We start from the raw sequence: 11490 nt of genomic DNA on the forward strand, positions 1-11490 counted from the left end.
CTGTCTTTGTAGTGCATGTTGCGTTAGTTGTATTTATGGTGTTTCTTTGTTCTTGAAGTTGTATTTCTGTTGTTGCATGGGTTATTGGTGGAGACATTACAGTATTTTGTGAGCCTGTAGTGCTGTTAAGGTTGTTGCGTTTGGGTTGAGTACGAGTGGGTTGTGTTTGTGATAACGTGGTGTGTTTCTGAGAAGAAAGAGTATTGTGTTTTTTAGCTGTGCTAGGCCGTGTGGGTGAGGGTGTCTTTGTAGTGCGTGTTGCGTTACTTGTATTTATTGCGTTTGTTTGTTCAGGAAGTTGTTATTATTATTATTATTATTATTATTATAGTAGGAGAACTACTAGACATTTTTGGGTAGGTATTTGAGGCACGCTGCAAACTGGACTAACACTTCTCCAATATAATACCCAAACACAGAAATGCAGACCTGGCTGAGGAGTAGCAGGGCCAACACTTTGCCTTTAAAAATAATTTAAATTTTGAGCTCTTACGAGTCTTGTACATGTACTTCAGTACGTTTTGTTCAAGGCAAAAAATGAAGAATTTTTTGGCGAGGAATCCTCAAATTGCACGAGAAATGGGAAAAATGCTCCACAAAAATTAAAAAAATGCGCTACTGTCAGTCTGTTCACCCCTGGTCCGTCCCTGGCGGCTGTGCTGTGTTGAGCCTTAACAATCCAAAATTAGTAATGTTCACGTCGCCCCCTGGACGTTGGTCCAGTTCAGGAAAACGATCCAGAGACGACCTCCTTGGAAAGGTGTCGTCCCGCAGGAAATCTTAGGGAACCTAAATAGTGTAGTCATTGTTTTTTTTGCATACCGGCATTTATAGAGACAAACCAATTTTAATATTACAATACACCGTTTTATTTATTTTTAATTAGCTATTCGCCCATGCCAAAATCCTCACACATCAATCATTGAATCCCCATGTGCATTAATTAATTTTAACCAGTAGGTGGAGCACTGTTCTTAACACCGATTAAATGGCCAGGCCAGTGCAATGGATTTAAAACATTATTTGATGCATAGTGATTTACTATCTTTTGATGAGAATCATTTCCATTCACATACTTTAACAAAATTGTTTGCTTAGCGCTTGGTTTATTCAATGGCTTTGGACAACGGAACAATATAATAGCCGACTATACGTATACAATTTTTAAACTCCATTTTAGCTTAAGAAAGTCATAACGTAGCACTTTACATCACGTGAGGTTTTTTAGGCTCTTTCTATTTCTGCTTTGGCGTTTCGATTAGGATGTCTTGTCTTTTCCCGCATACCTACCTATAACCCGATAATCGCCGTGTAATATTTATTTGCTAGCGACGGATGCGCCTCAAATGAATCTGGTAAAAAAACTAATGCAATAAAAAAAATGTTGTCAACTTTAACGAAAACAGCGAATAAGGTAGGAGCCATTTCAATATTGCGAATTTGTAGCACACATTCCAGAACTTTCGGAATTTTCCACCTTCATACCACACAGTTTGAAGTGTTTAATAATGAATAAGTAATGAATGAAACCGTAAAATAGAGGAGGAATCGAGACATAAATAATTTATAAAATCCCAATAAGTGGAAATTAGTTGTTTGATGTCACATTGAGTACCTACACCGAAATCCACTATCTCTACAAGGACTTTAAATGCAGGGGGTGGATTGCTGCGAATAGTGCGAGATATATTAAAAAAAGAAGCTTTTACCTACAGTTTGCACATAAAATTGTCTAAGTACTATGAAATTCAAGCTAAAATTTTTAATTAAGTTTCTAGTTTGTTGGTAAATTAATTATAAAAGCCAGTGATACCGCAAAATTGATCCTGCGTTTCATCAATACCCCTTGTAAATGTTTGCAGCTATTAAATTAATCCTGCTTTAAATTCAGGGGATATTGTTACAGGTTTGTGTCTATGACAAAAGGGAGCAATACAATAGATATAAACTACGAAAGTCGGCTAGATTATGGAAAGCAAATCCATCGTGCTATGCTTTGAGAACGGATGAGTAAAATACATTGCAAGGTTTTTAAAATCGTAACCAATTTCGCAGCCTCTTTCTCATACGGTTGTGCAGACTGAGAGCTTAGTTTATTCCTCGAAAGACAATCTAGAATACCCATTACAGATTTTCAGCAAGCGTCAAAGTAGAAAATGTATATTTACTATGCATGCCTGAAGGGCATGGCATGGGCATTATCACTGCACTTGTTTACAGAGATAGTAAACACAGATCGTGTAATTGAAGGGGATATTTACCTTCCGCTTAGTCTGGCTTACAGTTGCACTTTCACACGACAAAGTAGAAAGTAGTTGTAATCTACGCCCCCATTTTCCGAGGGTTGATAGTTAATAAAGTTTACAGAACCGAATTTCGGTTTGATAAAAACGAGTAACGTAAATTTTATTGTTAGCCCAATAACAACACTTACACTTACGTTACGTATTAGATACATGGCACCTGCGGTGATTCTACTACTGTGAAGTGTTCTATGGATATTGGAATTTTAATCAAGAGGCTACTTATATTATCGCTCAAGGTTCACGAAAAAGACAGAGAATAGACTGGTATCCGAGATTGTGAACGTATAAAGTCCCTACGTCTGTTATGAGGGTTATGTAGAGATATGTCGAATTTACAAATATTGTAATAATGGCTCGACGACCCACTTCAATTTGAGTTTTTGGAAAAAAAACTATTAAAAGACCCAAATTTGTATAGGGTCTCTGGGAATTATGGATACAGATTCTGTGGCAAAAAATATCCATTAAATATCGAACCAAGTTAAGATGATATTTACCAAAATTCTAAATAAAACAAGCATTGCGATTGCCATCGTTATTGTTCCCCAAATACAAGAGAGGAAACCACTACAATACAATAAAAGGTATTCTATGTCATTCGAGGCGAAGTTCAGCCTAAGGCTGCTCTTGCACTTAACCTGGCTATCTACAAACGATATACAGGGTGGTGACTTGCGTGACGCATCATAGGGATTTCAATGTAAAATTCATAACATGTTATTATTGGCTCCCCAAATTATTTTAGAGCAAAAATGTATTCAAGTTTTTTGTAGAAAAAATTTTTTACGTCAATCAACCGTATTAGTTTTCAATTTTTTTCATATAAAGACGGAAAATTGGAAAAATAAAACCCGCATGTTTTTCAATAATCTGCGATGCCATGGAATTTTCTAAAACAAAAAGATATCCAGTTATCAATTAGCAGCAGTTCGAAATGGATTTTATGATCGACTTGGTTACTGTCTTGCAGTTAATGGTGACTTATTCGAACATTATATTAGAAAATCGTTTTTAGTAATTTGGCCTTTCTTTATGTTGAATTCGCTGTTCTAATATAATAATTTTTGATAGAATTTGATTTGTTTTATACCTAGCAGATATTCCATGGCATGACGGATAATGGCGTAGTTTTTGTATTATAAAATTCCATGGCATCACAGATTATTGAAAAAGGTGCGGGGTTTATTTTTCCAATTTTCCGTCTTTATTATGCAAAACATTGAAAACTAATACGATTGATTGGCGTAAAAAAATTTTTTTCTACAAAAAACCTTAATACATTTTTGCTCTAAAATAATTTGGGGAGCCAATAATCGCATGTTATGAATTTCACATTGAAATCCCTATGATGCGTTACGCAAGTCACCACCCTGTATGTATGTACAATGGAATCCACATAAAAATGGTCAGGTAAAACAAAGAGTACCTACGACAATAAACAAATAAAGAATGTGAGTCAGATGTATTCAGGTAAAACAATTTATCGGGGAAACAAAAACTAAAGAAGCATGGGATGTGATCAAACACCCGCGGAAGGAGAAGAAAAGAGGAAGGATTGACTTCATCATCAATCAAGATAAGTGAATGGCAACAGAATCAATTTAGAACACTTAAACAAACGCCACACTGTAGACAAAGTACAAGAGATAACTGCCGAAGAAGTACAAAAAGCTGAAAAACAGGTGAAGAAAGCTCCTGGGTCCTGTGGAATTTATAAAATACGTAACTACAAGGGCTCATAATATATTAAGATAGGTACATACAGGGTTTCTTTTGAGAACACAAAAAAGTTTCAAATAAAGGTTTTAGTATTTTATCTGTACCGACTAAAAATGTAGTAATTGCAGATTGAATTCAACATACAGGAAGTTTTCAACAACATACGTTTTCAATATGTTTAATGGGACATCCTGTAATATTGTATAACATTAGTTTCAATATTTATAAAAAAAGGTTGTGTAAAGTACTGGTTTACTGGCCACATTAGAAATGTTGCATAGGAAAATAATAAGGACAAAAAATAGAAGAAGAAATTACTATTGGAGAAGAACAAAGAGGGTTCAAGCAGGTCACTCATATATCTATATCATTTCCAACTTTAAGCAGATCTTTGAAAAAAGAAAATTAAAAAATTGGGAAACTCATATCGATGGACGTAGAAATGGTTTTCGACACAGTACCCATTAAAAGACTATGTAAATACTGGGAACACAGAAATAAAAAAAATGCATTCATACTTTTAGAGCAATGAGTCAATGAAATGTTATTCCGAAATAGATAGGGTGAATCAAATTCATGGCTCACCATTAGGATTTATGTATCGGTGAGAGATACAGTGTAGGTAAAATGGCGATTGTTATTTTTCCTAGCTCATTCAATCAAAGTTCAATATGGCGTACATAACAAATAAGAAAGTAGGTACGGTGCTAAGTGAACGGGAACCGTCCATTTCCAACCGTTTAGGCTAGAGAAAATGACAACGAAATTTGATATTTTCAGTTTTTCGGTGATATCGCTGTTATTTTCTAAGATTTTTCAAAAATTTCAAATACTTTTTTTATTTAAAAAAACAGCCAACTCTGCCTCCATTTAACCTACACGTTATCCTCCAGCAAAGAGTGGATCAACGAGAGGCAATTGATCTATATGAAATCTAAACCTCTCAGACTTCTTTTCTGTTAAACAATCCGATAGACCATTGGGAATCACAGTACTCCATTTCAAAAATGCGCAAAAAAATATTTGGTACAAGATAGTGATTCCAATTAAACTTGGAGATGACGTAACACAGAAATTGGTCAAACGACGGTGCGTACAAGTAACTCAAGGAAAAGATCGGCCCCTTCTCAGAGTAACTGTGCGAACGCAAACATTTCAGCAGTCAAAGTGAAATGAGTGGGATTGAAAAACCGAGAGAGAGTATTACAGTATAATTGACAGAGGAGGGCACTTATATACAATAAATAAAAAGCCAAAAGGAGTGTGTGTCTCTTAAGGGGTAACAAAAACTTTGTCATAGCATAGGAAAAATCGTTAGCAAGCATTTCTTAACTATGACTATAAAATTTCGAAAACTCTGCAAACTTATCTGGTTAAGTAACCCTCGTTTCAAAATAAAACACTGAACTATTAAAGGTCAGTAAGTTATCAAAATTAGTTAAGGCGAACGTTTTTGCTACAGTGTGAACAGAACAGAGTGCGTAAATGCAATGCAATTCTTCTGGTTGTTAGTAATTTTTGGATTCAGTTCTTGCACCTCCGGATGGCCAATTTCCGAATCGAGCAATCACAGTATACGTAAGTACCTACTTGTGGCATCCGAACTCGAGTTGCATCACAGATTATTTTTTGTAGCTCACGAAGGGCATTGCTTTAGCTTACGCCCCGGTGTTGGTTCAATGAAAAAGGGCGAGTTTAAGACTCTATCACACGTGTGTATTCTGGCAATGTGTGATGATGATAAAGATGGTACAATCTACTATAACGCGTGAGTAATGCACGTTTTGCAGTTACTCATGATATTGACAATTTCATTTTAGTTGCTATAGAAAACCTTTACCACCATACTGCGTTTCTCTAAAAGGAGAATCTTCGAAACCTTACCCTCAATGCTGCCCTTACGTAAATTGTAAATCACTATTTTGATTTGATATTATAATTAATTGGACGACAAGAATGTACCGAGTAAGTTGGAGTACTCATGGCTACATTTTATGGAGATCCAAAACGCAAATCATTCCCCATAAAACTTTAATTGTTGTAAAATTCAAATTTTGCGTTTTGGATCTCCATTAACGATTGACTCCATTGTGAGAAAACTAAGATCAAGATGGACCTCAACAATTAGGCTACATTTATAGATAAATATTCGTCGATGAGCAAGAAATGTTAATGTTAATAGTCGCCGGATCTGTACCAGTTGTAGGTTATACGAGAAAACTTTAGTATTATACTACCTACTTATATAGCAGTTGTAGAAGTATAGATATAAATTTACACTGAACATTGCACTATATAGTGTGTTCTATCTACAATAGACCATTTTTAAACCTTTTTATTATTGCAGCTGCGAGGCGCAAAAGATTAGCAATATGAATCCTTTCAAGGCAGTAACATTTCTTTAGTGGAATACCCTATAGTCTATACATTCTGATATATTTTGAAAAAAAATTAAATTCTGGACCATTAACCATTAATTAGCGTCACTGTAAATTATACATTCTGGATAAAAAATGGCAAAGAAACTTGTGAAAACTAAGTCTACAAGCGAAAGAATTACCTACAATCACCGTGTTGGAGTGTTGCTTTCAATCGGTACAAAAAAATCCTCCAACTCCAAGAAATGTATATTGCAATTTGAGCAAGAGTGTATAATTTAAAAATTGCTTATGGAAATAAATGCAATTAAATTTGGTTCGTAAATCTAGTTTTTGTGGTCTGTAGAGTGACGAATAATGGGGTAACAGTCTCATTTATTTTGATACGTAGTAACCCTGAAATTCTGCGTGACATTTCAGTATTTTGTTTTTTTGTGTGGGTCATACTGGGTATGCCATTTAAAAAAGGCACTTTCTTGAATATCTAAACAACCTGATAATCAATGACTTGATCATTACTATACATACAGGGCGACACAATGAAAACGAAACAGGTTGAATAACTCAAAATTTAGAAAAAAATCAAAAACATGTCGATTTTGGTTGGTGGGAGGACCACTTTTACTTAAAAATTTAAACTCCTAGCGTCAACTCCCTAAGCAGCCCTTTAATAATTATTTTAATTGAACATTGGGTCGAGTGGCACATCATTAGAAAGGGCTCTTCATTTCCTACACGTCTATGGTGTAGTTTTCAAATTTGAGAAATCAACACAATAAAACCTCCTAATAACTCTCAAACATTTACGGCCGGTATTATAGGGCCATATTGTCAGCTAACGATGTTGATGATATGCCTTTTGAGATACAACACAGGGGTCAATAAAGAAGACTGACAACAAGAATTAAAGTTTGAGTTGAAAACGAAGATTTGATAATGAAAACTTAACCGCGCGATGGATTCCTAGACTCGTCTCACCAGAACATAACGTGTAATGCACGAAATTAGTCAGCCAAATTTGGATGCTTTAAAACAAGATATCGATATTTTTCTAAAAATTATCACTGGTGATCAAATCCCATATATAACTGAGATCCTCCAAAAGAACACAAGTCGATGTGGTGAGTGCATTAAGCATCTCCACTACCAAAAATAAGCAAAAATGCAGTGTACAGCGGGGAAATTGATGGCAACAGTTTTCCGGGCTTCCAAGAGTTAAGTTGAAGAAACAATTAAACAAGGGAAAAGAATTGCTTCTGATGATGGCCTGAAAGTTGCTCTTACTTATTATTTTGAAGAGCTACCAAAATAATGGTTTGAAGATATCTATTCGTTTGTAGCAATATTGACTAAGTTTATCTGACTTTCTTTGGTATCTTAATCCAAAAGACGCGCTATCTGAATAGATACGGTGAACTACTTCTTGCAATAAGTACGTATGACGAAAGCAGGATGTTATTGTTTTCGTAATGTAATCTTGACTTGAGGAAATTGGCTACGTACTAACTTGATATGATGTAGCTCATTGCTTATCTAAATCTAAAAGATTGTATTGATTTATAAGATACTTTGATATGTATTGCGTGGTGGCTTCGGCGACCAAACAAATTTGAAGAAAGAATTGATTAAGCAACCCAAAACTGAAATTTGATTATGCTTCATAGGCAAAGTTTGGAAAATATCCCAAAACAAAAGAGAGGTATCGTTAGCAACTTTAAGCTTATATCACTGGAGCGGGATTCAACTCGCTATAGCACTAATACCCTCATCATCCATTATAAGGCATACCTACCTACTTGCATAATTGCCCTTATACAATAAAGAGCTTCCACTGAATGTCTACTTATTGTATGTGCAAATACCAAGAATGTTACGCATAATCGCCGACCTCCGACCCCCAGAGATAGCACCAACAAGTACGTTTATACTTAGTTTACTGACACCATGCGCTCTTTGACGTTTACCATAATCGTAATTTCCATTTTTGGACGCATCTACCCTTGGACTGCAATTGAGCAGACGGATAATGCCCAAAGTGCGTCGATGGGGTACTTCTGACAACATTTCTCCCTACTAAATCCTCGCTTTTACTAGGCCACAAAGAATACTGCTACAGTAACATTAAAGGCGTCGGTGATATGAAAAAAGGAGAAGTAAAAATGAAGTTTGGGGAGTGCGTAAAAGTTGAGTGTACTGAAGGGGGACTTATGGTACACACCGGGTAAGAAATAATCGCAAACACGCTCATGAATCATGATTGCAGTGCTGTTTCAGATGTGATCCCGTAAATACGGATTGCAAAACACCAGATTTGACAAAATTTTATCCAGACTGTTGTCCTGAAAAGTTATGTGGAGCGCAATGAACATAATTTTTCTGTAGAAGTACTACTTTCGTCGATGGAATCTGTTGGAGAAAAGTTAAAAAACAGTACTTCCACTTACCATGATTACAGTTACGGCCCTTACCTTTTAGAGTTAATAATTTAAGAATTGTTTTGCATTGCAGTACAGTGTGTAACAAATACTCTTTCGAAACTAGATCTAAAGTAACCTTTTGACGCAGTAGTTTGGCACTATTTAACTAATAATAACCGCGTTTTGCAATTACTGGAAAAAAATTGGCAAATAGATCGTTTCTGTGTAACTAATGCTTTGTTCATCATCTACCGACTATCCTTTCTCGAGGTCGAGATATTTGCATTTGAAGTTTTGAACCAATCTACGGTTATCGGTTATGAATGACTCATCCAAACACTACACATTTTCCTACCGACACAGCTTTCTTACACCAGGAAGTAGCAAAGAGCTTACCTTGCTATTAAACGGAGCGTCAGACATTTCTATACAAGAAAAAGCAAAACCTGTAAATACGGGCGGTAATACGGTTGCTAAAATGACAATGACATCTACTTAGACTTTTTTTTCAAAACCATTTTAGAAAATCTTAAATAAAACGAAAAGCATCACAGGGTATAGGGAATAGGGATAGGTAGGGAATATCGATGCAGAATTTGAAAGTGCAAAAAAATAAAGCAGGTTTCATTTGAAAAAATCAACTTTTTAAGGTTTGAAGTTATCAAACTTGAACATTAGTTTTAAAACACCCTATAGAAGGGCGATCAAAATTTAAATCGTTCGCATGTAGTATCACGTCACTATTGTTGATTTCGGAAGACTTTTAAATGCAATTCAACGGAACCATATGTACAGGGCGCTAAAGGAAAGCAGTCAAACGTCAAAAATTTTGAAAAATCTTGAAAACCTTTGATGCTAGGTATAGGGAAATGTGGTATCAAACGACGTAGATTTGGTACGTGATGGTTCTGTTAAATCAAAGCGCACTAATAATTCAAAATGCTACAATAGCTGCGCAAATTTTCATTTCACTCACCTCTTTACAAAAATCGTTCATTTTTGATAGGGATGTCATTACAAAATACCCTTATTTTTCAGTGTAGCATGGGCGAAAAGAATAATAAGGTATTGTGATTTAAACGCATTGCACAAGTCAAAGTAATTGAGAAAGTGATACAATTTATGTGCATGCATGGTGTAAATTACAATAGAAACTACAAACTTAAAGTTGTGCAATAAACCGGTGTTAATTACTGCGCACTATTCTTGTATGACTAAAATTGGTTAGGTGATACTGATTGCTAATACGTCCCTGCATTGAAACAGAATGAGATACAGATTGCACTTTATTTGATGTAAAGCTTAAAACACACTTACAGTGACATTATAGCGTTGAAGGGCTCTTATGACAGATAGGGGCTGTAGAAATGTTGAAGAGATGTCACCAACCACTGCACGTGACTGTTTGCATGCTTGTTTATTTAAACTTAAGCTTCTTATTGCAACTTTAATAAAGTTTAATAGTGTTTGTTGTTGCCAAATAGAAGGAGTGTTTGTTCTATAAAGCTTAACTTGTAAGCATTATCTCCAACTCCAGAAAGGTTCGGTGTAAGGAGCGCGCCTCCGGAAAATAAATCGAACCGAACTAAACTGACAATTATAAAATCAAGGGTTTATACTTTATAAAGTAACACATAACAACCTATGAAGCACTTAAGAGTACTGCAAATCCATCTATATTATACAGGGTCATGAATATGGAGTGTAAAAATTAAAATACACTAGGCATAAGCCGCGAACAAAAGCTGAAGAGCTTTCGAAAGAGGCACAGCTGCAACCATGAAGGGCGGAAAAGCTGCGGGCAGTCGATTTAATTTATCCTAAATTTGATTTGGATGCAAACTGCGCTATCAGGTGGAGCTTTGTTTTTTGATTGCGTTTATTGTTCAGCTGCAAATATTGAACCGAATCAGTTTCAATCCGCATTAAATAAATACGAGCCATCGTACAACTCTCATATTGCACGATAGACGACCAGCCAAAGGTATCACGTCGATCCAATAAATGTCTCAACAATTCGAATATTGCATAGGTTAGATATAAAACGGGGTGACAAATTTTATCGGTAGGTATTATCGCCCTCGTCAATAGCGCCCCCCGTTTATAACACTTTACGACATTCCAAAGCCACGCGGTCTATTTGCAGAAAATATTTCGAGTTATTTTCATTTCATTCTTTTGACAGTATGTCTTAAATTAAATTTAAATTAAATTGCAATGAATAACAAACGCTGATGTCGATGATAAAAATAATACATTTCTATGGGAATTGTTGATCATATAATTTTGCGTCTGGAATTTGCAGAAGAGGTAAAACAATAAAATTCCAGTACGGCATATTATTATGTAAGAGCGCTTGCCGTTTTTCTTGTCCTATTTGAAAGAGAATGTGTTAAATTAAAATTATGTACAGTCGTGTGGAGACTGTGTTCAGGAATTAATAGAGAACAAGCCGTTTCTTGGTTATTATATAACTCTGAATTTTGAAATAATGAAAACGTTAATAAACTCGCTTGTAAAAGGTCGTAAATTCAAGAATTTGATATTAAAATTATAAAAGTGGGTTTCCGATTGTTACTGTTTTGCAATGTATACCTTAATTAAACCTTTGCTTTGAAATTTGAGATGGAGTTGTTTGAATGACACCTACATATACAGGGTCGCTGATAA

At 35.4% G+C, this 11490-nt stretch overlaps 2 protein-coding genes across 2 annotated transcripts; both read left to right on the plus strand.

The window, feature by feature from the left end:
• Positions 1 to 5269: 5269 nt before the first annotated feature.
• LOC116160007 lies at positions 5270 to 6359 on the plus strand. The gene is made up of 3 exons (XM_031473124.1): positions 5270 to 5603; positions 5661 to 5793; positions 5846 to 6359. The coding sequence occupies exons 1-3, from the start codon at positions 5516 to 5518 to the stop codon at positions 5949 to 5951; spliced, it is 327 nt and encodes a 108-aa protein (XP_031328984.1). The 5' UTR covers positions 5270 to 5515; the 3' UTR covers positions 5952 to 6359.
• A 1939-nt stretch (positions 6360 to 8298) lies between these two features.
• On the plus strand, positions 8299 to 9049 carry LOC116160009. Its single transcript, XM_031473126.1, has 3 exons — positions 8299 to 8438; positions 8498 to 8624; positions 8678 to 9049. The coding sequence occupies exons 1-3, from the start codon at positions 8348 to 8350 to the stop codon at positions 8766 to 8768; spliced, it is 309 nt and encodes a 102-aa protein (XP_031328986.1). The 5' UTR covers positions 8299 to 8347; the 3' UTR covers positions 8769 to 9049.
• The last annotated feature ends 2441 nt before the right edge of the window (positions 9050 to 11490 follow it).

The sequence above is a fragment of the Photinus pyralis genome, unplaced genomic scaffold (assembly GCF_008802855.1).
Source record: "Photinus pyralis isolate 1611_PpyrPB1 unplaced genomic scaffold, Ppyr1.3 Ppyr1.4_LG1, whole genome shotgun sequence".
Classification (NCBI taxonomy): Eukaryota; Metazoa; Arthropoda; class Insecta; order Coleoptera; family Lampyridae; genus Photinus; species Photinus pyralis.

What these genes read in the sequence shown, in the direction of transcription:
- LOC116160007 (XM_031473124.1), top strand. Translation starts at nt 5,516, where the DNA reads ATGCAATTCTTCTGGTTGTTAGTAATTTTTGGATTCAGTTCTTGCACC. An exon ending in ATCGAGCAATCACAGTATAC is followed by an intron (nt 5,604 to 5,660) that starts GTAAGTACCTAC and finishes TATTTTTTGTAG; the next exon opens with CTCACGAAGGGCATTGCTTT. An exon ending in GGTACAATCTACTATAACGC is followed by an intron (nt 5,794 to 5,845) that starts GTGAGTAATGCA and finishes ATTTCATTTTAG; the next exon opens with TTGCTATAGAAAACCTTTAC.
- LOC116160009 (XM_031473126.1), top strand. Translation starts at nt 8,348, where the DNA reads ATGCGCTCTTTGACGTTTACCATAATCGTAATTTCCATTTTTGGACGC. An exon ending in GCAGACGGATAATGCCCAAA is followed by an intron (nt 8,439 to 8,497) that starts GTGCGTCGATGG and finishes CGCTTTTACTAG; the next exon opens with GCCACAAAGAATACTGCTAC. An exon ending in GGACTTATGGTACACACCGG is followed by an intron (nt 8,625 to 8,677) that starts GTAAGAAATAAT and finishes GTGCTGTTTCAG; the next exon opens with ATGTGATCCCGTAAATACGG.